General features: G+C 41.8%; 2 protein-coding genes across 4 annotated transcripts in view; one reads left to right on the top strand and one right to left on the bottom strand.

Annotated features, from left to right (window-relative positions):
• Positions 1-241: 241 nt before the first annotated feature.
• On the top strand, positions 242-24,175 carry FXR1 (fragile X mental retardation, autosomal homolog 1). Of its 3 annotated transcripts, none has more exons than XM_014939862.1 (16): positions 242-391; positions 3,499-3,592; positions 4,662-4,733; positions 7,123-7,271; positions 7,691-7,784; positions 8,653-8,769; positions 8,869-9,039; positions 12,736-12,814; positions 13,700-13,809; positions 14,573-14,659; positions 15,417-15,624; positions 17,069-17,272; positions 18,265-18,465; positions 19,213-19,293; positions 22,147-22,238; positions 23,152-24,175. In XM_014939862.1, the coding sequence occupies exons 3-16, from the start codon at positions 4,719-4,721 to the stop codon at positions 23,320-23,322; spliced, it is 1,779 nt and encodes a 592-aa protein (XP_014795348.1). In that variant the 5' UTR covers positions 242-391; positions 3,499-3,592; positions 4,662-4,718; the 3' UTR covers positions 23,323-24,175. The 3 variants fall into 3 exon arrangements, with proteins under 3 accessions (XP_014795348.1, XP_014795351.1, XP_014795349.1); XM_014939863.1 differs by lacking the exon at positions 242-391 and adding an exon at positions 1,226-1,268; XM_014939865.1 differs by lacking the exon at positions 19,213-19,293 and having other exon boundaries at positions 243-391.
• A 785-nt stretch (positions 24,176-24,960) lies between these two features.
• The window catches only part of DNAJC19 (DnaJ heat shock protein family (Hsp40) member C19), a 3,183-nt gene continuing 639 nt past the window's right edge, over positions 24,961-27,504 (bottom strand). Inside the window, exons 3-6 of the mRNA XM_014939866.1 lie at positions 27,249-27,322; positions 26,815-26,891; positions 26,164-26,234; positions 24,961-25,626 (exon numbers count right to left, since the gene is read on the bottom strand). Coding sequence (XP_014795352.1) covers positions 25,556-25,626; positions 26,164-26,234; positions 26,815-26,891; positions 27,249-27,322 — 293 coding nt within the window. The 3' untranslated portion in view covers positions 24,961-25,555. The remainder of the gene's footprint in view (positions 25,627-26,163; positions 26,235-26,814; positions 26,892-27,248; positions 27,323-27,504) is intronic.

The raw sequence follows: 27,504 nt of genomic DNA, 5'->3' as shown, positions 1-27,504 counted from the left end.
TGTGAGTGGTACTGATTGCCCTGGGCCTGCCTCTCTCTCCTTTTGTTCCTGTAAAGCAGTGGTATGAACCTGTAAATAAAATAATAAACTGTGAGAGCGAGTTTTCAGTTGTAAATGTGCTGGTGTGATTTGAGCAGTTGTTTGAAACAATCCCTGTGTCTGTGTTTCTCAGCTGAGAGTATCAACAACCTCGTGCCAGCGGTGGGATCGGTGGGATCGTGTCGTGGGACTTTGCTAATTGGAGCCCTGGTTTCAGTGGGGCTCTGCTGTCGGTGTTGAAACTGCTGCCTTCTTTTGGTTTCACATGCATTCTGACAACAAAAATGTTTCTGTTGTAGGGATTTATCAAAGATGTTCATGAGGACTCCCTCACAGTTGTATTTGAAAACAAGTAAGTATTTTCTTTTTAAACATAGTCATTTGAGTATTAGGTTGTTATTTTGGGTTGATGCTTTTGGCGTTGATCTTTGTTTGTTTTGATGTTAGAGGAAGTAGATTTCATTAGAAAGGTGCTGTTCTAGAAGGCTCACTCTTCTGTTCACCATCTCCATGATCTGCCTCCTTGAATTGCTGCATCAGAATTCAGCTCATAACTACAGAGTCCCTTACATTTTTGGGTACCTTTAGTAATGCCCATAGATGGAACAGTCACATTTAATTAAAATAATAAGAGGTGGTGGAGGCCTGATACTCTTACACTAAAGCAGAAAAAGATGGAAAATGCCAAAGTACTTCAATAAAATAAGCAGTTCTCTATATGTCTATTCTGATCCATGTTCTCAGCCAGGGAGAAATAGATAGAAGTATCCTGATGGTGTTCAGTTTTTCGTTTTAACTATTAAATAAATGAAAATATATACGCATACAGTCTAAAGACCCAAATATATTTAGTGGGAAAGAGTGCAAATCTGTGAGTAAATCTGGAGAACTACTTATCCATGAAGCCCTCTTCGTTTAGTATATAAACATAGCAGGACTACTAGGGACTTGTAGTGGCAAGTCAAAGCTAATCTATGGGATGGTAAAGCACAAATGAATACCTGTTCAGTGTTCAGACTGATAACACCCTGGATTACCTGGGAGATCCCGGGGCTAATTTAAAATACTCTGGGAGCTACAGCCTCTTTCCTGCTTCCCTTGCAGCTGTTAGGTGGAGATCCTAAAAACATGTCAGCTTTTGGTGGGAAAATTGTTACTAAGCTCTGCCAGCACCAACCTGTAGATTAGTCTGTGGGCCTTTCTTCAGGAAAGATTGCTGGGTAATAAAGGTAATAGTAGGGACTGTGCAAGTGTGTGTTTATAAACAGTGTTTTATAACCCTGAAATACAATCCTTGGGGGAGTGTGTACATACATGTGTGTATATTTATATGTGTGTATGTATATACATGTGTGTAAAAATAAATCCTAGGGGGTGGGAAGAAGTAATATTATGGTTTACCCTGCAAAGTCCAGTCCTTGTTTCTTTCTAACCTGTGTTTTCTAGCCCTTCTTTTATGAAAAACAGAAAGATGAGGTGGCAACCATAATTTGTACTAACGCTTACTGAGGTGGCTGTGGGGGTTGTTAATGCCTTCTGGGTTTTCATACCCCCACCCCAAAGCTCAACAAACAGAAAAAACAAATTGGGTCCTTCGTGGTCCCAATCCATGGCAACAAACAGAAAAAACAAATTGGGTCCTTCACGCTATCCATGATCTGAGGAGATGTGACAAATCCTCAGTTTCATATTCAACATCAATATCACTTAATTCTTTAAGGTAGGAGGCTCTTGGCCCTCAAAGCTTCACAGTCAGCTGAAGGAAGTGCCTGTGGTTCTCAGCAGGGGTCTAATTGTTGGCAAACGCCTTCCTCGTGTTTTGTATCCGTGTCATCCCTGGGTTTTACAGGAAGTCTGGCAGCAGCAGTGGTCCTGTTCCAAAAAGGATGGGCTACAACATATGGCGAGCGTTTTTATTGACCAAAAATAGGTCTTATCAGGAAGTGTGTATACAGTTCTAGCCAAATCATTCTGTGATGTAAATCTGATAAATTATTGCCCTTTTTACTCTGTTAAATTCATCCGGGCTTTCGTAGAGCTGAAGTTGGCAAAGTAGTCCTCTCCTGAAGGCATCATTCTGCTGTGATAGTGATCAGCACCAATTAGGAAACGAATCTGCCTCACTAAGGGCAGTCCAAATTGTCTGTTTGCCTTTTCTGCTCTTGTTAACCAGTCCTTATCTACAGCTATGGTAAGGTTCCTGCAGCTGCTGTACCAGCACAGACTGGGTTTGTGGCCACAGCAGTAACTGGGCTCTAGGAAGGTACCCTTGATTCTTTCAAGAGCCATTTTCTGGAGACGAGGCAGAGAATGAACACAGAAGCTTCAGGAACTGGAAACTTTTATTACAGCGTAAGACAGAAAATTGGATCTTGAGGTGCAATTTCCTACAGGCCCAATGGAGCCTGAAGCAGCCGTATTGAAAGAAAGAATCCTCTCTTGTAAGAAGCAAGCACCTCCCTTTTTTGTAGTTTGTGCCAGATATTTGGGATAATCCTGCTGATTATTAGGTATCAGTTCTGTCAGATCCTCTTGGTAAGCAATTTGTAGCCAGTCACAAGTCATTTCTTAAAGCGTCGTTTTGCATTTCATCAATGAGATGCTCCAATTTTGGATTTTTTGCCATCAAAACTTTGACTCCTCATATTCTAAAACAGTGCAGTGCACAGATTGCTCATTCCACTGATTTATTAAAAAATACCAAAACATCTTGAGTCTAACAGGGGTAAGTCGTTATTGGCCCATCTGTTTCTAGTGGATGGATTTCCTTTAGATGGTGAGAGGTGGAACCAAAATTAACCTACTGCAGCTTCAGGTGGATTTTATTGGAGGTACAGAGTCTCTTCAATCACAGCATCTGGTTTTGTGCAACTTACAACTTTGTGGAAGCTTCCATTTGTTAGATTCTTTGACTAGAAGGCACGGTTGAGATTCTCAGGACAAGTCTAAGCAGTTCACTTGTTGGCAACATTTTTGATTCTGTTGTTCAGTTGTGATTATTATGCTCGTACCATTTCTAAACTGAAGTTTAATAAAATCTATAATTCAGGGAATGCATTTTGTCCCCACGTCTCACTATCTGCCTTTGCATCTGTGAGAGTAATAACTTCACAAAGGTGGGGAGGGGAAGGAAAAGCCCAAATCCCGAGTTTAGGGACCACTGTAGTTGCAACAAGGGCAATTGAATTGCAAGTGATTTTTGTCAGCCCCCTTCACCGTTTCTCAGACACAGAATGAGATTTAAGGAGCATTTTATGGCCAAAAATACCTTCCAACTTGAGCAAGAAATTATTTTTGTCTTGATGGGACTATTTTCTTCGTTTGCTTTCTAACAATGAAGAAACAGACTTAATTATGTGGAAAGAGTGAGTTTTAACTAAACTCAGAGTTCTAAAAATAAAACTAAGAAAGCAACGGGAAAATTCTAGAAATAATGTGTAATGTCTCTTCAACTTCCAGTTGGCAACCAGAGCGCCAGGTACCCTTTAATGAAGTCAGATTACCACCACCCCCTGATATCAAGAAAGAAATTGGTGAAGGAGATGAAGTGGAGGTGAGTTTATCCTGATGAACTGTCCTGACACATCACTGAGTGTCTGCGCAGGGCACTGATGGTGGCTGTAACAAAGTGAAGTTTGAAAACAGAGCGTGTCTGTAGGAATGGATTTATTAGGCTGTCAGTGAAGCTGTGAGACTTCAGTTTTTTCACAGAGCTACCAATGGAACTTTCTCAAAATCTAAATTTTAAAATAACTGAGAATGTTTCATAATTAAAAAAAAAAAACACAAAAAAAACTTAGGTAACTTTCATTCTTTTATTCTGGAATGTAACTTGAAGTGAAGCTGTAACAAAGCTCTTCCAATACCAATGGTATTAACCCGGATAAAATACCTGACACGATCTGGTAGGAAATTGTATGAATTGCACTGTTTTACGGAGAAACATTGTTGATCAGAAATGATGTATTAAACCAGGAAATTAAAAGTTGCATGTTCTGTTCCCAGGTCATTGTAATATCTCTAGTAATTTAGTAGTTAGTTTAACTTCTGTGTTTTATTTATCCTGAAAATTGAAGTAATGAGTTTCTTTATTATAGCTTTGTGGTTTTGGACTAGTAATCTAAGCAGCAGTGTACTACAGGTGCTGGGGTTTTCTCTTTATTTTATTTGAAATGCACGTTGTTTGTTGGCTTTGTGAGAGGTTAAATTTAAAGGTTTCTTTTCTGCCTCTCTGCTATTGCAAAACTTCTTGTTTAGGACTGACTCCGCCTGTCAGAAGTATGTAAGGAGTAAATGAAACTAACAGGAGATGAGGGAAATGAAAGTTTCAAAAGTCACCTGTTCTGTATCTGATCTTGCGTTATCTCAGTAGCATTTGTTAATTTGTTTAATTATCAGCGAAGTCTGCAAAGGAAATCTGTTCACTGTCTTCATAGTGCAAAATAATAAAAACTTGTACAAGAAGCACATGCCTACATAATTTATACTAAAACTAGTGTAGAATAACTCTGCCATTTTAATGAAAATTAGAAAAGTTGGGATGTTCTTTCTTCGTTATACATGTAGACAAGCAAATGATGTCTGTATGGGTTTTCAGTGTTTCTTACCACTTTGATTTTCAGGTTTATTCTAGAGCAAATGACCAAGAACCTTGTGGCTGGTGGCTGGCAAAAGTTCGAATGATGAAAGGAGAGGTAAATTATTTTAAAAGCTACTCATTTAATGCTCTTACGTTAAATACAGTAAATATGAAAGGTCTTTGCTATGGAAAAACTGAATAAAGTACTACAAACACAAAACCATGGCTTGGTGCTAAATAGGAAATAAAGCAGCGTATTTCACTTGTGAGAGTCCATAGATTTAGCAGGCTGTAGGTATCCATGTATGCTGCTGTGGCTGCTTTTTTGGGTATGTATTTCTGCTTTGTGGAAAGACAGTGGTTGGTTTGCTTTTACATTTGTCAAACCTGCTTTTTTGGGTTTGTATTTCTGCTTTGTGGAAAGACAGGGGTTGGTTTGCTTTTACATGTGTCAGATTGGTATTTTACATTGACTGTTGGAGTTGCAGCTGCAAAGTAACTTGTAGATTTCAGCCCCTTGGGCATATGGAGCTGTGGCAGTGTCTGATACAGGCTCATTAAACCTTGATTTTTGTGAAATGGCAGCAAAATAATTTAACTTCATAGTAGGAAGAGTCCTCTGTTTTGATGTTTCTACTGTATTAGATTCCTAAAACTGAAGGAAACAGGGCTGAGGGGGGAAAAAAAAAAGTTTAATTTCTGATACTGTTTAAAAATTGTCAACAAATAGTAACTGCTGTTGAGCTCTGTGAGGGAAGGTGGTGGCAAACTGTTATCAAAGGAAGATTCTGTGTCCCGGTCCTTGTGGATGAACAGCTTGTTAAGAAAAGGAGACAAACCAACATAAATGATAGAAATTTGGAATTCTATTGTCAGTTACCTTGCTATGTTGCTTATTTAAAAAAAAATACATGTTTTTCATTCTTAGATGTCTGGTATTTTTATAAAGCATTGTCAAATTAGTTACTTTATGGAATTGTCCTCCCCAAAATCCCTACACGGTTTGGTTTTGGCTCCTTTGTACAGTCTTTAACATGGTTCCATATTCAGATTTTTCCCTCACAGCAAGTGTGAAATTCGTAAAGAGCCCCTGTATTTAATGATGGCTTTGTGATTGTTCTGATAACCAAAATGATCTTTAACTGCAGGAGTTAATTTTTTTTAAGCATTTAGTGGTAGATCTCTTAAACTTAGTTGCCTGTTTAGTATTTATTTTCCACTATTACTACTGAAATCTGGTTTGTCATATGTTTCGAAGCAGTTTTGTATGATTAGGCTGGCATTGAAGCTAAACTTAAAACTAGAAATGAAAAAATAGCATGTGGAAAAGTATGTCATGACCTTAGTGATTTACTTTCTCTTGATGCTTGAGTAAATTGTGTGTGTTGACAAAAATAGGTAGCAGTTTAGAGGGAGGAAGAGGAGCAAGCGCTGCCCAGAGGTGGAAGGGCAGGGGGAGAAGGCTGCACCCCCATCACAGAGCCAGGCCTGGGGGATGCTGTGCACACAAGCTGCTTTGTTAATTGCGTGGGTCGGGTGGAAGTGTGGGAGTAGATTATTGGTAGCTATTAAATCTTCTTAATTCTCTTGCCTTCCTAAATTTGGGATAGCATGCATCAAATTGGATTTGTATTTTCCTTTTCAACTTCTGTGATTCACAGGGAGTTTGCCCATTGAATCAGTGGATTTGCCTTTTTTTAACTGTTGCAGAGCACACCTTTCTGTGACAACTGAGTTGTGTTTGCTTCTCTGTTAGGTACTTCCTAAATTTGGGATAGCATGTATCAAATTGGATTTGTATTTTCCTTTTCGTCTTCTGTGATTCACAGGGAGTTTGCCCATTGAATCAGTGGATTTGCCTTTTTTAACTGTTGCAGAGCACATCTTTCTGTGAAGAATGAGTTGTGTTTGCTTCTCTATTAGGTATTTTTTAGAATTAGAGCTACACTAAATATTTTGAATTTTGGAACTTGAGCTGGACTGTAGTCAAATAGGTATTGGAAGAGGGATGGGCAAGAGAAAAACCAACTGAAGATGCTTTTGTGGGGAACTGAAGTTATGCTGATGTGGTTGAATCAGTGGATTTGCCTTTTTTTAACTGTTGCAGAGCACACCTTTCTGTGACAACTGAGTTGTGTTTGCTTCTCTGTTAGGTATTTTTAGAATTAGAGCTACACTAAATATTTTGAATTTTGGAACTTGAGATGGAATATAGTCAAACAGGTATTTGAAGAGGGATGGGCAGGAGAAAAACCAATTGAAGATGCTTTTGTGGGCAACTGAAATTATGCTGATGTGATGCCCTGACTTCTCTGAGGTCTCAGATGGGTATTGAAATATGGCCAGCCTCACCTGTGTAGAATGGTAGCATTATATCAACTCAAGATCTATGTTTTAGTCTATATATTCATATTTTGTACTTTCTTGGTGATACTGGTAATGTTACTATGTCTTTGGTGTTCCTTACTGAAGTTACCATTTGAAAAAAAAAATCTCTTCCCTAGTTTTATGTCATTGAATATGCTGCTTGTGATGCCACTTACAATGAAATTGTCACTTACGAACGACTCCGACCTGTGAATCAGAATAAAACTGTCAAAAAGAACACCTTTTTCAAGTGCACAGTGGATGTTCCTGAAGATCTGAGAGATGCGTGAGTAGCTCTGCACACTTTATTAAGACATTTACTGTGCTTGAGGGGGGAAGAACCCCACTTATATTTTAGAGACCAATTTACAGGTCCCTGAAAAGCCTTAATGGTGGCTGTGGCTGCAGCAGCTGGTTTAGAAGCTGCTGACTGGGATCCTGGTGGGCTTTTGGTGTGGGGACAAAAAGCAGGTTCTGAGGTGGGAGCTGCATGTCTTCCTTTGGGCTTGTGGAGGTGATGCCCCCACCGTGAGCCTCAGGTAACCCTGATGGAAACAAACACTGGAACCCAGTTAAGGAGAATGGGAATTTTCCAGTTTCTGACCAGTCTTTGCCATAAATTCCTGAAACATTTTTGGTTCTCTTCATATTACACGGCCTGTTTTGATGCGATCTGTTGAAATGACAATCGTTTTGTCTCCTTAGGTGTGCTAATGAAAATGCACACAAAGATTTCAAGAAAGCTGTGGGAGCATGTCGAATTTTTTATCACGCCGAGACTGCTCAACTAATAATACTGGTGAGTGTTTCAGTGTAAACATCACCTGGATTTTCAGTGTGTTACTTATGGCAAGTGTACAGCCAGCTGTGTATCTGTATGGGAAATGGTTTAACTTGTCAAGCTGTGTAAATTGTGAGAGTTTTAATATAAGTAGGTGTGTTTAAATTTAATCTTTGGGGGCATGCCTTTTGGAGGGGCTACCAGTTCTTGGCTGCATTCAGCCTAAAGCAGAGAGTGGCTTTCAGTCTCTTTGTTGTCATGATTTTTGACACCCACAACTGAGTGCAGTTTCACCGATCCGTGCGGGTGGATCAAAGCCAACTTGATCTAACTCTGCTCTGGAGCAGTAGCTTTCCTCCCATACTATATTTCACTGGGCACTGTGACCTACAGCTGGGTTTCCATGTGAAGAACTACACCAGTTCAACTTACCCACTAAGGGATTGCTCACTTAAATTCTTCTGTGCCAGATTTCTCTTATTACATAGACTTTTCCCAGCCTTGGTTTCTCTTCACTTAATATTATTACCTCACTCTCACTCTCCAGAATTGTTCTCCTTGCTTATCTCTTAGCTCTCCTATTCAGACAGTGACAAGTATGTGTACAGTAGAGTGATATTTAATTTTTGTGGGGAGCATCAAGGAGAAAGAGTTCCTGTGTATATCCAGCAGCAAAATCCTTAGTGTAAGATCTGCTGTGAGTGAGAACGAAGTCATTGGTTTGCAGAGGTGGTGCTGAATTCCTCTTGCTTTGTTTTGAGGAAGAATAATGCCCGTTAAGGGCTGAAAATTTAGATCCTGTTCACGATTTAAATAGATGCTTGATTTATCATTTTAATATTGTTTTGCTCTAAAAGTGAAACATCCTTTTCCTTCCCTCCCATAGTCTGCCAGCGAAGCGACCGTGAAGCGAGTGAACATACTGAGTGACATGCATCTGCGCAGCATTCGCACCAAACTCATGCTCATGTCAAGAAACGAAGAAGCTACAAAACACTTAGAAGTAAGATGTAACTTGTAACTCTTGTGACTTGAAACTGAGCATGTAACTGTATTTTACAATGAGTGAACGTGGACAACTCTTATTTTGTTTCCCCTTCAGTGCACGAAGCAGCTCGCTGCAGCGTTTCACGAGGAGTTTGTAGTCAGAGAAGATTTAATGGGACTTGCTATAGGAACTCATGGCAGTAACATACAGCAAGCCAGGAAGGTTCCTGGGGTTACTGCCATTGAACTTGAGGAGGATACCGGTACTTTCAGAATCTATGGAGAGGTAAGGGGGAAGCTCTGTATGAACCTGATGAGCATTTCACTCTGTGTCTGCTTGTAGAGCGGTGAGAGCTGTGCCCAGAACTAAGAAGTGGGAATAGCTGAGGAGTCCAGGTCTCTATATGCATGTTCACACATACATAGATATCCTGCAGTCAAACAGAGAGATATCATTTGCTGCTGTTTTACTTGATCACAGATGCTTGAGTAGTTTTTTCCTTCAGACTCTGTGTATTCTGTTGTTTCTTGTTGGTTTTCCCCTCTTTCCAATTCCTGTGTGGTGCCTGCCTCTCTGACCTAGCCACATCTATTAAAGCGTATCTCTGCTGCTTTGAGCCCTTTCACTTTGGCAATTTAATGCTGGCTTTGGCAAAATAATGCTGGTTTGCTCCAAATTAATCCCATTCGTGTGACTCTAACTGATGCGCTCCTAATCTCACAAGTGCCTTGAAATGTCTTTGGACCAAATGGTCCAAATGGTCTTTGGACCAAAACAGTGATCCATTCAGGAGGCAGAAGAGTTGTGCCAAAGCTGTCACTGTCACCAAGGCCATGTAGAACATTTCTGGAGGGTTTTTATCCCATGTTGCCAACACTACAGGTGCCACTAAAACCTGAGTCTCTGCTGTTAACGCTTCTAGAAAGCCTTGGTTTTCTACTGTTTCAGGTAATCTGTGGTCTTGAATTACGTTCCATGTCAGGAGCAGAAGCTGGTTGTGATTCAAGGGTCAGATGAAGTTGATGTTGCTGAGGGGAGGACAAACTTCTCTGTCTCTGATGTTCTGTGTCCTGTTTTTGGAAGCTTTAAACACTTCCAGGGTGTTGGGGTGACAACAGATCCTTCTTTGATCTAATACTAGCAGTAAATCACATCTCTGAGTTCATAAAGAAGAATTGGGCAAGTTCAAACGCAGTAGAGTGTCTGGTATATTCCAGTTTCGGTCTCTTTAATGTGAATGGTGTGATGCTGAAACTTGTGGAAAGGTTAGGACTGTCACCAGCCTCTTACAGTCGTGCACAGCAAGGGTTATAAATACCAGATGCCCCTGGAATAAAAATGCCGCGGGACACATCCAGCCTTGTCTTTCCTAGAAGTGATAGCTGCTTCTAAAAAAGCCAGGCAACCTAATTATTGCACGTGACCAGGGTTGCAGCATCTGGGTAGACTTGTCTACTCTTCTTGCCTTTTTTCAGCTGGAGCTGGTGAGCGGCCAGGCCCTGGTGGCTGAACACACGGACAGACAGTTTGAGGCTGTGAGAGGTGTAGAGCTGTGATTCAGTGTCCTTGACACTGTAGTTGGGGTCTGAGGATCTCCCACAGCTAACGTTTTGCATAGAAATAAAAGCTGAGTGTTGTTCAGGGCCAGGAAGGAACAGGGAGATGATTTTTTAGTAATACTGGAAGTCTATATGATTAGAAGGAAGCTAAACTATATGGGATGCTGTTTGTACTTTTTACTTGTCTGCTCCAGGACACTTTGATTCCAGGACCCTTTCCCTTGTTAAGGAGAGCACAGAACTGTGAACTTCAGAGCTTGGACTGTCCCTGCTTTTGAAATCTTGTGCTTCCCCAGTGAGGGAGAGCCTAATCAGAACCAGGAAAACCTCTCTTACACCTTTATTACTGGCAAAAGTGAATTGCATTCAGTTCTTGTGCAATTCTTAATGCTTGAGCTTCTTGCCTTTTGTACTGTTATTTTTAGATACTGAACTGTATGATAATCATTCCTTGGGATTGAAGGACAGCGAGGTTCTGTCTTGACTTTCTCAGGAGACTGTTACTTCTTGTTTTCCCTTTGGAGAAACCAAGAGAACTCATTTCCCCTTTGGAGCTTTCATGAGCTCAGTTCTGTTAGAACTGGGAGACTGATGCACCTTTTATTTTATTTCTTGAAAAAAGACTTGTATCACAATGGAAAAAGCATTTTTCCCTGCATGACTTAGGAGGACTTTGTCTTTCTCTGCCCAGGATAAGGCATTTCCCTAAAATCTACAGCCATACAGTTCTTGTTTGACATTAATTTAGAACTCTCCTGCTGCAAAAGCTATAATGCTGAGTTTGGAAAAATACTCTGCATTTAATCTTTATATTGAAGACTCTTCAGGTAACCTGGATGTGTCTTGATTTTATGGGTTGCGATGTAGCAATGGGCACGCTTCCTGTGCTGGCATTTTGACCTCAGCCAGAAATAGAGGTTTATAATATTTTTTTATTCTTCTTCTAGGACTTCCCTGCTCTGAAAGATGCAGGAGCTGGTGGTACTTGTATTTCATGTGTTGCCTAAAACGTGACAGATGAAAGGGCTGAGGCGTTAGTGTAAAATGAAAATTGCTCAAAAGCTGTCATTACTGACTAGATGCTGATACTCCTTCCTTAATTCCACACTTCTGCTGTTGCTAATTTGAAGCTTTGTTTCTTGTTTCAGCATCTTTATAGCTTCAATTAACTGTCAGTTAATTTCTATCATTCAGTAATAAAGCTGTAAGAGAACTGAGGGTGCTTGGAATTCAGGCTTAGTTTCTTGTCAAGCACAAGGCAGGAGAGAAACAGAAGTTGAAGAATTTTTGTGGCAAAACCAGAAAAATTCCTACCCATCACCAGTTCTAAACTGGTGGGCTGTGTCCCAACACCTTTACCTCCAGCCTTGGAAATGTGTTACCTTTATCAGGTGGCATCATCTTTAGATACAGTCAAGAGACAAACAAGTCTAAAACTCATTTTCTCCTTCCCCATTTTTCCACGTGTGGCCCTCTGGGATATGTATAGTGTATTACATGTTTAACATTGCAAAATAAATCTATGTTTCTGACTATATCAGTGGTAGCACAGTTTCTTTTGAGAAAAAGTACATGCTTTGAAAGGAGATTAGAGAAAAATGCAGAGATTAAACTATAGTTTTATGGCACGTGTGTCTGATGATAGCCACAGAGCTACTGCGACGTCAGGTGAAATGAGGTACATGGTCCAAAGTTCCCTTTAACGTAGTGTTCCTGTGAGCTGCAGTTTCTATGGATGCTGGTACAACCTCTTAGGAATTTATTTCTTTTCAGTACGGAATCTTTGTGATAATTTATTATATTGACTTTTTTATGAGTGGATTCTAGATTTGAAAACTGTATCTTGATTTTGGAGGAAAACGAGTATAGTTGGTTTTTTCCCAATTAATGTCTACCAGAAACTTCTTCAAGATACAGCTGAAAAATACCTTATGTCCAGGGTTCATTTGTTGTAAGTTACAGATAATATTTTAAAATGTCTTAAAATGGCATCAGAAAAGTTGTTTTTTTCATTGCTGGTGCTTCGCTTTGCTACTGAATTCTGTTTCTGCGCATTTTACTCAATTATTTTTCTTTAACATGTTGTAAGTTACAGATAATATTTTAAAATGCCTTCAAATGGCATCAGAAAAGTTGGTTTTTTTTCATTGCTGATGCTTTGCTTTGCTACTGAATTCTGTTTCTGGGCATTTTACTCAATTATTTATCTTTAACGTTTAGTTCAAAACTAGATTAATCTTGTCTCCGTTCTCTTTTTTTTTTAAAATCATTTTTTTAGTTCAAAACTAGATTAATCTTGTCTCCATTCTCTTTTTTTTTAAATCATTTCGATATTTGGAAGGCTTGCAGCTGTTGCTACAAGGTTTTATTTTTAACATAGTACACTCACAAATAAACTGTTTTTTCTTTAATTCATTTTCAGACTGCTGATGCGGTAAAAAAGGCTAGAAGTTACTTGGAATTTGTGGAGGATTTTATTCAAGTTCCCAGAAATCTCGTTGGTATGTAATAACTGCTAAAACTTGGCAACTTGGGGAAAGGGAGCCTCATGAGCATGACTCTGCAAAGGAGATTTAGATGCCACTACAATATTTGATTTCTTCATTTAAGTAGAAAGTGATTAATATTTCAAAACTATATGTACCAGGGGATGAATAGGAAATTACGTACATTATTGTTGAATAATACTTTGTCAGGATTTTAACACTTAAAAAGGTTTGATTATGGACTTGCACTGTCTAATTTAATGGTAGTATTTGAAGCTTAGATTCTAGTAAAAAAACCTAAATTGACTATTTAGAAGTGCTGAAACTAAATTCCAGAATCAAATGTGGAAATACTGCAGTTGAGTTGCAGGAATGGCACAGGACAGCTCTCATGGTGTTGCTTCCTCCTGGGTTCAGGTCGGTTGGAGGTGGTGGTTGGAGGGTGCTGAGCTGCAGGATAAATCCCTGCTTGGCAGTCTCGGATCTGGAGGGCAGGTGCTGTCCCTCACTCAGCAGCACTTTGGATTATCCAAAAATGAGATGAAAAACTGTTCTTTAACCTCTTAAGGTTTGGGCTCAGGGCTTGCGTATTATTGTGTCATCTAAGTAATTCATGAAGAAGAAGAAATAATTCATCATTCAGAAGTCATGATCTTCTTCAATGCTTGTCATTCTACGCATGTATATAGTTTATTTTGGAAGTTTTCACCTCTCTTCCGTGCTTTGCTTTGGGGTATTTTTTGTACTTCTATGAAGTAGGAGAAAACTTGGAAACAAAGTGAACGGTAGAAGAGAGTCAGGTGTTTGTTACAAGTATGTTATACATGACTTAAAATATCAAGAAACCCATTAAAATATTTTGCACACGGGTGCAAAATTAACCATTCTTGCCCTCTGAAGGAAAAGTTATTGGAAAAAATGGAAAAGTGATTCAGGAGATTGTAGACAAGTCTGGAGTCGTCAGGGTGAGAATTGAAGGAGATAATGAAAATAAACTGCCCCGTGAAGATGTAAGTACTTTATTCTTTTTTCCTATGATTAGGCTTTGCTTTTCAAACCCAATCATCTTGAATCTTTTAACAAAGAATATGTAGGACAATATATGCAGACAGTGAGGATTTCAGGGGCATCAGAGCGGGATGACAGTTGGCTCTGCATCCTTACAGAGTTTATAAATGCAGCCCTCGTGGCCTGGGCAGCAATTTTTCGTGGCCAAGCTCTAACGGTGGGGATGTCCCTCTTACAAATCCGTATGTCAAGGATTTGGGTGGTTTTCCAGGATAGATCCTTGTGGATTATTTAATAAAGCCAGTTTTATGACTTTCCTGTGGATGTCGAGTGCAATCTTTAAGGTTTTTTTTAGACTGGCGTCTTGTGGTAAATTTTATATGAAACAATTCAAGAAAAGGTTTCTTGCTGCGGAGCAAGACTTATTTTTTTTTTTAATCTTTCTGCTATATGTGCTTCAGCTGTGTAACTGATTTGGGATTGGTAGTGTTAATAGTGTTCACATATTTAAAATATATAAGGCCATAAGAAAAAATCTTCTTCAACTGCCAGAAGAGGTCCCTGGGGAAGCTGGGCAGTCGTGGGTCCCTCACTCCAGCCCGAGTTATTCCTGCTGCATCTCTGCAGCCCAGGATCTGCTTACCGTCTGGGCTGGTTTAGTTCACTTTTGTAATTTGAACAGATTTTTGTATAATTCAGACAGAAAGCATTGTTTTGATGATAACCTTCTTCCTGAAAATAAGATTTGCCCTTCTGTTTCTGTAGGGAATGGTACCCTTTGTATTTGTTGGTACTAAAGAAAGCATTGGGAATGTCCAAGTTCTCTTAGAATATCACATCGCCTATCTAAAGGTAAGTGTGTTGCACAAGAAACAATCTCTAGATGAGGCTTTGGTTGAAGTAACAGTATTTCTGAGCAACAACTTTGGTGGGATTTACAGTTGACAAGCTGTTCCTCTGTATATTGGGGTTTGAAGTTCAGTGCCTTCAATCCACCCAGTGCCCAGAGGTTTCTGGAAGCCTCTAAATCCTCACCATGGTCACTCAGCACTGGTGGTGCTGGGAGGACTGGACTGTGAGGAATGCTTTTTAACTGACTTTTGAGAAGTAACACACAACTTTCTTTTTGGTCTGTGTTAGTGTTGGGTTGTTCTGAGGTTAATGCTCTGTTAGGATGGGATGGAATTTGGAATAGTGTCACATTAATGCTATGTACTATTAAAAATACTACCCATTTAGATTGTTGGCTTTGTATGGAGCTGTGGTGTTAACAGAAATAATGAATGAATTTGAATCGTGCTCATTTGTCAGTTTGCTTTTTAAAGAAAAAAAATTGACTAGAAAACCTGTAGTTTGACTAGAAAAGAGCAGTTAAGAAAGGTAATAGCAGTCTTAAAAACAGTCTTTCAGCTTGGGAATTTCACAGAAGGATTTTCTGTTTCTTCCAGAACTCAGAGAGTGCAGAACCCAGAGGTGAATTGTGTTACTTGCAGTCACCTCCAAGGTGGTGCCAGCTCCCTCACAGGAATGTTAGTTTTTAAGGCGACTGGATGGACAATAGGAAAGAACATTTCTTTATCAGCGATTTCTTTTGTTTCCTTTTCTGTAGGAGGTAGAACAACTAAGACTGGAAAGGCTGCAGATTGATGAGCAGCTGCGTCAGATCGGGATGGGTTTCAGACCTTCTTCTGCTCGAGCCCCTGAGAAGGAGAAGGGTTACACCACTGACGAGAGCACCCTCTCCTCCGTGCAAGGCTCCAGGTCCTACAGCGGGAGAGGGAGAGGCCGCAGGGGCCCCAACTACACCTCTGGCTACGGTGAGTTCCCTTCAGTGTCTCCGTGTAATTCTGCATCCAGAGCTGTCTCTGGGTTTCCTTGTGTTCAGCAAAGGTAAGGTTGGAAATTTAGAATTGCCATTTTATTTTCTACATAGCTCAAAACACCTCATCAGATTGATGTTCTTGTTGAAGTTAAGTTTTAAATTGAAAAAATGAGCAAACTGGTGAGATCCTGTCCTTCAACAGTAGCAGTTGTATCGTAGAAAGCTGGGAAAGGGAAAGAGCTGCAGATAATCTTCAGGAGACGCACGTGGAAAAAAAAAAATACCTGAACCTTGCATTATCTGTTCTGATTGAGGAGGAGAAAAAATAAATGCTTGTCCATGATCATGGCCAGCTTGTGAATGTATATTTGATAAGTAAAGGAAAATAATTTTACGTGGAGACAGCACAAAATCCTGTATATTTGATAAGTAAAGGAAAATAATTTTACATGGAGACAGCACAAAATCCTGTTCTGTTTGTTTGTTTTAATTTGGTCGGAACTAACAGGATTAGTTTAAGACACAGTGAGAGACTCTGATCCAGCTTCCAGGATCCTGCTGTGCTGGTCGGGTTGATTCTGGTGATGGTGTTCATGTTTGCAACGTTGTTTTTTGCAATCTCTCAATGAATTGTTTGACTAAAGTATAATGAAGGTTGTTCAGTTTCTTTATTTACCCACAGACTTTCATTTGGAAAATTTATTTTCCCCCTCTCCAAACAGCAAGTGTTGCACGTTAGAGCCAATTGGGTCTAAATATCTTTATTCCAGAAGGAGGTGCTGGATGCTTACAGTAAAGAGCTGTGGGATTTTTAAGTAGTAAAAAGCTGTGTGGGTTCAGTTAGCTTAGAGACAGTGGGATATTATGGATGCTATTTAATGTAAACAGTTAAATGGTTCAAGCAGTGTTTCAACAGCCCGAACTGTTGCTTAGCAACAGCCATCAGTGGTGTGGTGGCAAAGTTGTCCTTGGGAATTTCAGAGAAGTTGCCTGGAAACTGCAGCAAATGCCTGCAGTGTGTGCACAAAGAGGGGAAGCTCTGCTTAGCCCTTCCTTTATCGTGGCCGTACGGTATCGGTGGTGTCTGCGAGCCCCTCGCAGGTGATTGCAAACAAGCTGAGGTTGAGAATCTTTAGAAATGTAGGTAGTTTCTGCTCTGTCTGTATTTTATATGTACGTATACGAGCCCCTCGCAGGTGATTGCAAACAAGCTGGGGTTGAGAATCTTAGAAACCTAGGTAATTTCTGCTCTGTCTCTATTTTATATGTACGTATATTTTATATAAAATCATATCTACATTTATCTATTTCTAGAAATATGTATTAATAAATTTATTTACTACTTATATATATCATATATATAACCAGCCATAAGACTTCAGTGACTACGATGCCAAATTTCACACTCGTTTCCAATTTTCTTTCCCCTCTCATACAAGGTACAAACTCTGAGCTCTCTAACCCCTCTGAAACAGAATCTGAGAGGAAAGATGAACTTAGCGACTGGTCCTTGGCAGGAGAAGACGACAGAGAGAGCAGACACCAACGTGACAACAGACGACGTCCCGGGGGCCGGGGCCGCAGTGTGTCCGGAGGCCGTGGGCGCGGGGGACCTCGTGGTGGCAAGTCGTCCATTAGCTCTGGTACCAGATGGTTTTGGAATTCAGTTCTTGTTCCTGGCAGTTTTCTTTATTTAAAACCACTGCATTCTAACGTTATAACCTTAATGCGGTGGGATTTCAGTAGAGTTGGGGGACGGTTTGTTGTCATACACTGTGGTGTTAGATTTCTGTTTTCTCAGGTTGGATATTAGGAAACATTTCTTTACTGAAAGGGTTATCCAGCATTGGAATGGGCTGCCCAGGGAGGTGGTGGAGTCACCATCCCTGGAGGTATTTAAGAAACATGTAGACATGGTTCTTCAGGGCATGCTCTAGTGCCCAAGATTACTGGTTTGTGGTGGGGTGCTGTGTGGGTGGGTGATGGTTTTTGGTTTGGTGGTTGTTGTTGTGTGTTTAGGTGGTGGGGGTTGGTTTGCGGTTGTTTTGTTGGTGTGGTGTTTTTTTTGGTTTTTTTTTTTTTTGTGTGTTGGTTGGACTCGATCTCTGAGGTCCCTTCCAACCACTACGATTCTGTGATTCTGTTTATTTTCCTTCCTCTACTATATGCACACTAATGATGTTATCAGTGTTCATAAAACATCTTTCCTGTGGTTGACTTTGAGTTAAGCTTGTGTTTAGGTACAGAATAAGAAGAAGTCCTAGCATGGAAATTCTTATGTTTTATCAGAATTTGACTGTGCTGGTTCCTAACACTTGAATATTCTCGAAAGCACGGCGCTGCTGTGAAGCGAAAGGTGTGGTTTAGATATTTAGCAGTTCTGAGAGAGAGTTCTCTAGCTGTCACCATGGAAACTTTTGCCATGGAATAATGCAGGTGCCCGTGGTGGTGCCTCAGAACACCCTCTGCTGGATTAGAGTCAGCCTGAAACCAAAAATCCCGTAGTTGTGCATTTTACACCGTTCCCTAAGGTTGCTTTGTATCGTGAAGCTTTCAAAACGCAGCTTTAAGTCAGCCTGGAAATGAAGTTACGTGTCATTACGGTGTCTTAAATGGAAGCTTTTTGTGTGTTTAGTGCTTAAGGATCCGGACAGCAACCCCTACAGCCTGCTGGACAACACGGAGTCGGACCAGACGGTGGACACGGACGCCAGCGAGTCTCACCACAGCAGTAACCGGCGCAGGAGGTCCCGCCGGAGGAGGACTGACGAAGACGCCGTTCTTATGGACGGAATGACAGAGTCTGACACAGCTTCTGTTAACGAGAACGGGTTAGGTATGTAACGCCTGGGGGAGAGGCCCACAGCAAGCCAAGAAAAAAAACCCTGTTGTCCCTGTAAGTGTAGTGAAAGGCTTGTTCATTTGTGTCAGTGCGGAGTCGTTGTTGTGTTCGAGGTTAAAGAGAGGCTCCCTCTGTGGCTCTGCCAGGAGTCCTCCTCTTTATTGAGTGTCAGTTGTGTTTTCGTGGGCCTCTTCTGTAAAAACTGTCTGATGGAGACACCAAAGACGTGTCGTTCCCCCTCGTGCTGCTGTTCTCTTACAGACAGCACTGTCAGCAGCATCCTGCTCTCCCGGGTAACCCCGGGCCCGGTGTGGGAAAGCTACTTAAGAAGCTGTTAATTTGTCTCTACCCAGCTTCTGCTTAAGTACTTTCTCTTGGTAAACTCTCTTGATGCTCCCCGGGACAAGAATATAATCTGTTTAATAATGTGGGAAAACCACTCTTCTTTCATGGGTTCTGTGGCTAAAATTTGACATATGGTTACTTATTTAATAAATGAAATCTGAGGTCATTAAGCATATGCCTAAATGTCTTAATGAGCCAAGAGCAAAAAGGTAACATCTAGCTCTGGCCTTACTGTGGGTGCTTTGAGGACAAAGTTCTGTTTATTTTTCCGCCGGTCTCTCTAACAGAAGCAATGTTAATGTGCCCCTTGCTGAAACTGTTGAAGAATTGATTGATTTATTTACTTTAACTTATTTTATCGTCAGAAATAGTTCATGGTAAACTTTGCAATTGCAGATGATAGTGACAAAAAACCCCAGCGACGCAATCGTAGCCGCAGGCGTCGCTTCAGGGGTCAGGCAGAAGATAGACAGCCAGGTAATTCCAGTGGAGCTGTGGGGAACCCCAGGGCAAAAGCATGAGAGAATGTTGTGTCTGCTGTTTCCATAGAGCTGCATAATATACAGAGGTTACTCAATAACTAATCAGACTACTAGTTAAAGACGAAAGGCTTTTTTTTTCTTTTTTTTTTTTTTTTCCTACTAGGAGAACTTCTAAAAGTTCTTAATCTGCCTAATGAAACTAATTTATCAAGTCTAACTTTTTGCTTGGACTGTACGAGTTGTGCTTCCCCTGGGGCTCTCGCTGAAGTCAACAGCCCGAGCGCTGCTGAGTCCAGCGGAGCTGCCTGGGGACAGACCCCGAGGTCCCCGCTCACCTGCATCCGCGCCCTCCCGCCCCATGCGCTGCCCCCCATCCCCATGGGCTGCCCCACACGCTGCCCCCCATCCCCGTGGGGTGCCAGGGTCCCCGTGCTGGCATCACCGGGAGCTGCCCGTCCCCTGCCCCGGCCAAACCGCTGCCCCCGCCTTCCCTCGGTGTTTCTGAGTCGCCCACAAATAATCAGGGGGGGGAAGGAGGAGGAATTGAACTGAAGCTGCATGTTCCCCGTGGTTTGGTGTTGTGGCTTGTTGCATTTCCTTTGTGTCTACTAACACTTGAGATGTTTAAGGTGAACTACCTGATTTTTTTATTTTTTTTTAATATAACGCCTTGTTTTATACATACCTGGGGTCAGGCAGGAAGACAGGGGCTTCCAGATTGGCAGGCTCAACATTTCACCCATATTTGCCTTCCTCATATCCTCATACAGCATTTGATTAAACAGCAAAAATTGTGTCATTAACACTAATTAAAACTTGGGGGAATAGAAAAAACCCAAAAGCCCTGTGCCCCTAAAAACTCCAAACCCCAAGTAACCCATACTAACACTTGAGATGTTTAAGGTGAACTACCTGATTTTTTTATTTTTTTTTAATATAACGCCTTGTTTTATACATACCTGGGGTCAGGCAGGAAGACAGGGGCTTCCAGACTGACAGGCTCAACATTTCACCCATATTTGCCTTCCTCATATCCTCATACAGCATTTGATTAAACAGCAAAAATTGTGTCATTAACACTAATTAAAACTTGGGGGAAGAGAAAAAACCCAAGCGCCCTGTGCCCCTAAAAACCCCAAACCCCAAGTAACCCGTCGCTTCCCAGCAGCCCAGTTTGGTGACAGTGATGGGAGTTTCTAGAGAGGCAGAAAAAGCAAAAATGGATTTCAGCTTTTCCTTCTAAGAACCTTCCTTCTAAGCCAGTGACATAGGGAGGTGTTAGTCATCTCTACAAAAGCTATGATATTTTTCTTTTAAATCGAAGTATTCCAAGAACAAAAAATTTCCCAACTCAGTTTTTTTCCGTTAATGTCTTTGTTGAAGACCCCGGTTTCAGTTTGCATAATAAAATATTTTTAAATACAAGAGTAAGAGTAGTTGGTTAGACTGTCTGTGAAAAACACTCAATTTAATCTCTGCATAAATAATTGTAAGTGTAGAGTGAGTGAAATTGGGACAGAAGGAACTGCCTCCCCTCCCACCCCAATGCTCACAAGGTATTTCAGTCCCTTGTATTAGTGGATTCACATCACTATTAGTTATTAAGAATTGGTGCCTTAAGCTTTGTGCATAAAACTTGCTTCACCTTCCCATTGGAGGAGCCAGGCACAAAACCTCATTTTTCAAGCAATAATTCTTCTTGTGCAGAAACTCCCTTGGAGCCAGTTGTAGGAATCCAGTTCCCCTAAGATAGAGTGAGTGAAATTGGGACAGAAGGAACTACCCCCCCCCAATGCTCACAAGGTATTTCAGTCCCTTGTATTAGTGGATTCACATCACTATTAGTTATTAAGAATTGGTGCCTTAAGCTTTGTGCATAAAACTTGCTTCACCTTCCCATTGGAGGAGCCAGGCACAAAACCTCATTTTTCAAGCAATAATTCTTCTTGTGCAGAAACTCCCTTGGAGCCAGTTGTAGGAATCCAGTTCCCCTAAGAGAAGGTTCCTGCCCCATATGTCCCATCCCTGGTCAGGGTCCCTGTCCTGGTTCACCTGGATGCTCGATGCCCTGACCACAGCTGTGCTGCTCAGCAGATAACACTCACCAGCTCTAATGTGCTGTAGCTCATCACAGACAGGAATGTGCACTGAAAGGTGTAGCCCTGTGTGTTTGAAGGGTAGAAGTGACTCCTGGTGCGGGTTGGAGGGTGGGATGAGGCAGGACCGGGCCCCGAGAGCGTGTGCTGAGGGGGTAGGAAAAGGAGAGCTCAGGACCCTCCCATCCAGCACCCAATAAGGGCCCGCACCAGTGGCTCCTGAGCCCCTCTGGGGTCTGCACACATGGCAATTAACCCGCCAGCCATGAGCCAATTAACGAGGGGGTGCAGTTTCAGTTCCAGGAGGAGGCAAAATCTCCTGCCAATCACTCCATGAGGTAACAGAGATTTGAATCCCGCTTTATGGTGACCCCACACTCCCATCCTCCCAGTTCTTCTCATGTTTTAACCTGCTTCTTTTTATTTGTGCAAAATCCTTCACTGCCCAGTGAGCCTCCAGTCTGATCTCTTCAAACCCAGTACACAACACCCTTATTTTCCAGTAACATCCACAATTGGACCAAAATTACTCTTTTATTACCCTTTAAGATTCCACCTTCAGATTGTCAAGTTCCCACCCAGTTTAGTGCAGATGGTATTGAGCAGCAGAGAGCAGCTGGTCCTTGCCGTGTAGCTGGTACCTGTAAAGGCCTGTGGTGAGGTGGCTCCCAGTTTAGTGCAACTGGTTCAGAGCAGCTGTAGGAAGTTCCTGGTGCCTTCTGAGCGTCACTCTGGTTTTTTCCCTTGCGCAGTAACCGTAGCTGATTATATATCACGAGCTGAATCTCAGAGTAGACAGAGAAACCCTCCGAAGGAGACATTAGCCAAAACCAAGAAAGAAACGGTAAGATGACTTATTTTTTTTTTTAAATATGTTTCCTTTTTATTCTTCCCTTGCAGCAGAACAGCAAAGCAGTGCTTTGTTCAGATCACCCTTACCTGACCACAAATGCGTTTCAGTTCAAGAATAAATAATTCAAAGCAAAACTGGCCCAGAGTGAATGGAAGTGACATTGACTCAGTGTCACTGCAGCGTTCAGTGACCTGTGTAATGCTCAGCTGAAGTCTTTAGGCATTTTAAAATACTACACTTGCTACGGTGGCATTCCATAAAAATGGATGGGTCTAGAGAACTAATCCTTAAAATAGTTCATTAATAGAGGATCCCAAGTCGCACATTTAGTGACTCAGACAAGCTGCTTTAGAAAGAACTGCTGGTGCAGAGACTGCAGATCTGAGATGTGGTCTCATTAAAGCATCGATGGCATTACCTGTCATAAAACAAAATATTCAGAGCCAAATAAAGCAGAATTCTTTCTACAGTGACATTGAACTCACTGCCACAAGTTACAGCTGAGCTTAGCAAAATGAGGCAAAATCCATTGCTTATGATTAACAATCTAATTCGAAAGGGGTGTAAAGCTCTTCTGGCAGCTACTTCTTTGGCTTAAAAAAGTGGGAATTGAGAACCATGATGTTGGGTGTGGGGGGGGGCTGTGCTGGTGGGGGTTACTGTGATGTGTCTCCTCTGGGTGACAGGAGGCTGTAGCACCCCCAGAATTGAGAACCATGATGTTGGGTGTGGGGCGGGGGCTGTGCTGGTGGGGGTTACTGTGATGTGTCTCCTTGGGGTGACAGGAGGCTGTAGCCCCCACAGACCCAGAGGTGTTCCCTGTTGGAAAGCTGCCGTGGGAGCTGGAGGGAACTGGGTCACGCGTTACAGATGTCTTACATGATCCTGGTTTTGTTTTCACAAGGCAAAAGATGCGATCGATGAGAACAGCCCTTCCGAAAAGGCAGTGAATGGTCCTGCCACCACTTCTGGGGATGAGCCTTCTAAAGTACAGCACAGTCCTGAGGAGAAGAAAGTCACCGTTCAGGAGGAGGGAAAGACCCAGGAAGAAGCGGTGCTGAACGGTGTTTCATAAACTGAAGTTCTAGTTTACAGTTCTTTTACATTACATTTAAAATAGTGCTTGTATAAGCTTGCCAAAGATAGAATATGGATCGCCAGTCTTGACACCGCACTTTCAGTTCCTCCATTTTGGAATACAGAAAGGGGAGGGATCCTGAAGAAATCATATGTTAAACATACTTTGACACCTACTGTGTTATAAATATATCATCAGATGTGCCTTGAGATAGTATATGTAACATTTAAATAAAACAAAATTGCTGGCTATAGGAAATGTTATTTTGTTTTCAAAATATGGCAAAGATGTGAGGGGGATCCCTAACATAATACTCTTTATGAAAGCATTAGCTGCTTTTGTTACATTTTTAATAATATGCAACCACTTCTTCACCTGAGGAATACTAGAAAGAAATGCAGTCTAAAATATTTTGCACTGAAATGTAATTTCTCCATTAGTTTAGTCTGGAAACTGGTCTGTTTTAATACATGTTTTTTAAATGCTGTATGTAGAGGAAAAAAAAAATCTGCAGACCACTGGAATACATTTGTTAAATTCTCATAATCTGCAGGGATTCTGGGTGACATTGGCAGTGACTGTTCTACATTGAGGCTTTGTTTGGTTTATTTATTAAACTGTACAGTATTTAAAAATCAAACATAGCTTTAGGTAACACTAAGCTGAATTAGTCATGTCCATTAAGACATAACCTGAACTACTGAAAAAGATCAATTTCCAGAAGTTTATTCTGTATAAACTACATATGTTAGTCCTTAGTAGAGTATTTTTATTTTTGTTTTGGTTGTTTGATGTGCAATATGTTTTTTTTGTATGCTGGTAGTAAAAGAAAATAAACTTTGATCTTCCATCTGTTGACTGTTTCTATCAGAAATGTAAATTCTTCTGGACTCGAAGGTTTCCAGGCTGTTGGTGGGAAGAACTGAAGCTCCCTGCAAGGCAGCTCCAGCCTTTAGCTCCTCCCTCAGAGTTTTCTCAGGAGCTGTGAGGATGTAGAACATCAATTAAGGAGTCTAAACCAGGCTGCTTTTTTCAGAGAATCACCTGATCTGAGTGACCTAGAGAGGAGTGTAGTTCTTGATGGAGAAGGTGAAGCGTAACCCACTGACACGTGTTTTCAGGAGCAGAAGAGCCGGGTGTGGGGAGCGAGGAGATGCTCTAAGAAGTCACAGCTGGTGCTGAAGCTGACTTTAAAGAAAGAAATCTGCCCTACCTGGCTGCTCAGAGGTGAGTAAGGACAAAAGCAGGGCCAGGACCCAGCTGTGACTCCAGCTGCTGCCCCATCGGCCCCAGCACCATCAGCTTCCTCCGAGGAGAAGGGCAGATGGAAGGCGACTCGAGTGTGGACACTCCCTGACTCTCCACAGGGACACTGAGGCCTGTGCAAGCACCTCAGCTGACAGGGCAGCTACAAGAGTGGGGAAAAACTTAAAAATGGGAGGGAAAGCTGTGTTTAAGTCTGTAAACACACAGAGAGCCTGACAGGACTCAGGTGAGAGACACCACGACAAATCCAGCACAGGCGTCGGCAGGAGCCTGGGTAAGGGGCTCCTGCTTCCTCATCACCATAAATGCAGACCTCACAAGGTGAATTCTAACTCCCTACTGTTCAGAGAACGTATAAAACTACAGTACTGGCATCACAAATTTGGAATTTATTAAATGCTATAAAATCCATTGAAAATTGAAAGCTACCAACCTTGTTTCTCACAAGGCAAAGACAACTGAGCACTTCGTTTCCTATTCTTTATTTCTTCAGTCAGAGACAACCACAGAACCCCCCCCAGTTCTTCCCCTCAAATAAGTCCTTTTTGCCTTTCCCACCCCCTCCCCTGACACGTTCATGGCTTTGGCACCTGAAGGAACAGCAGCACAAGCTTCAAACGCAGCTACTTCAACAAAAAGTCAGGTAACAGCGTTAAGTCAACCTGTATCTGGTAACATGCATCTCCCACATCCACCCTTTCTGCACTGGAAATAGTTTGAAGTGGCAGATTTTGCTGCTTAATGAAGAACAGCTTGGAGAAAAAAAACACACGACAAACTCAAAGCCTCATTCCCTCACGTATTTCCCCAAAAAGCAACTAAGACGTGAGGAGGGAAGCACCTCCCTGGATCCGCAGTTCCAGCTTCATTTATATTTAGTCAAAGACCAACATTAGAACTTTTCTTAAGCCATTTATGAAAAAAAAACAATCATTTGTGTGGACAAACCCTCTGATTTTCTCGTTCATTTTTTAGCTTGGTCTTCCAGCAAATCTTTAGCCTCGTTGATTTTGGCCGCTACGTAGGGAGAACCGCCTAGAAGAGAGAGGAGAACCTCGTGTGACATCAGGTGAGGCAGATCACAGAATCACAGAATCTTCTAGGTTGGAAGGGACCTCAAAGATCATCTTGTCCAACCGTCAACCTAACTGACAAAAATAGACACCCACACAACAAACAAGAAGCATCACCATCACTAAACCAGACCTCCCAGCACTACATCAACCCGTCTTTTGAACACCTCCAGGGATGGTGCCTCAACCACCTCCCTGGGCAGCCCATTCCAATGCCTGAGAACCCTTTCAGTGAAAAAATAGTTCCTTTCTGTGCCGTTGCTGGCAAAGCCAGAGCAGCCCAGGAACCCACACGAGCTGGGGCTGAAAGGTGTTCACAAACAAACCACATCCTCTCTTCCAAAAGGATTAAGGCACCCTAAAACTTGTTTTCAGTTTTCTGGGGTTTTTTTTTTAGGAGCCGAAGTAGTCATACGTCAGTCACTTCTTCCGGGCACAGTGCTCTTAATCTGTGTTAAAAATGGGTATTTGATTAATCAGTGTGACTTCATTCACTTACCTTTATCTGGATGGTTCAGAAGCATGATGCGTCTGTGAGCTTCTCTAATTTTACTCCTGTTGGCTGTAGGGCTTTGAAAGAGAGAGAGAAAAACTGACTTTAGGGAACCTTTTAAAGTCCCCCAGATCTTTCAGGGGTGCCTTAAGTGTCTGTCCCTGCACTCTTGGGCTCTTGGGTGTTTTTCTTTTCCTGTTACTGATGTGTAGCATCTAAGTCCCGGAGAAGGTCTGTAAGGTTTCCCCAAGCCCCACAGCACTCACACAGTGAAACCAAACAGTTGTCACACAGCTTCCTAACGGCTGGAGGAAAAGGATAAAGTACAATTTGCTCTTCATTTATTTAAGAGCAACCAACTCAGCCCCGCTCCCCGCACCCAGTCACCCCCAGGCTCCCTGAAAACAGCAAATTCACCAGGACCTGGACTTGACTTTGGAACCTGCCAGGGCTTTGCAGATGTAAAAATTCCAGCCAGAGTTTAGTGTGCAGCAAAACATCCCAAACAAGTACAGAAAGTGCTGGAAGGCTGACAGTGACATTCCCAAGGGACTGGGGGCACAGGAGAGCCTCAAGCACCGAGAATCGTCTCCTTCTCAAACCAGGTAACGCTGTAACCTCCCTTTTACCTTCCCCGCGTCACAGATTCCCTTTTACCTCACTCCTAGTATTAAAGCTGCTTCTCGTTTAGTCATTTTGGGCTCAAATCCACCTCTGTAGTAACCACTGAAGGCCTGAAAGAGACAACAAGTTAGTTAAAAAAAAGGCTCATTTGTAAGTTTATCAGTTAAAACAACCCATTATTGCTTTAGCAGCTGCTGAGCTTTTAGTTCATCAGAGTGCTGAGGCTGCTTCTGCAGCTGTAGGAAGAAATTCAGGTGAAGCTGAGTATCATTATTTAAATGAGCACTTAACAAGTTCTCTCTTAGCCAACCACCACCAGAACTGCTGCTATTAATTGCTCTTACTGACAAAATTCTTCTTAGTAGTAGAAGCAAATACAGCAATGCTACACAGAGGCAACAGCCTGTGGTTATTCCACCGAGCAAACTTCTGAATAAAAGGATGCTACAGCTGAAACAAAAACTTACAGATTTTGGTAGATTCTGCAGTGCTTGTTTTACTTGTGGCTCCATTTGCTTCATGGCTCTCACTGCGTAGCGACCTGAAAGAAATCCGTGTTGGACAAGGCTGAGTGCAAAGTTCCGTGAAGATTCAGGAGCAGCTTGTGGATTAGAACACGGAGTAAACTTTCTTGAAGGCACAAAAAAGTAAGAACTTTGATCTTTTGTTTAACGCTGCGTTTCTCGGTGCAGGCTCTCCTGAGAGTGCCCCCAGGAGCTGCTG

The sequence above is a fragment of the Calidris pugnax genome, unplaced genomic scaffold (genome assembly GCF_001431845.1).
Source record: "Calidris pugnax isolate Ruff unplaced genomic scaffold, ASM143184v1 scaffold94, whole genome shotgun sequence".
In the NCBI taxonomy this organism is placed as follows: domain Eukaryota; kingdom Metazoa; phylum Chordata; class Aves; order Charadriiformes; family Scolopacidae; genus Calidris; species Calidris pugnax.
Note: the sequence above shows the minus strand (reverse complement) of the source record. Positions and strands in the feature narration are given on the sequence as shown.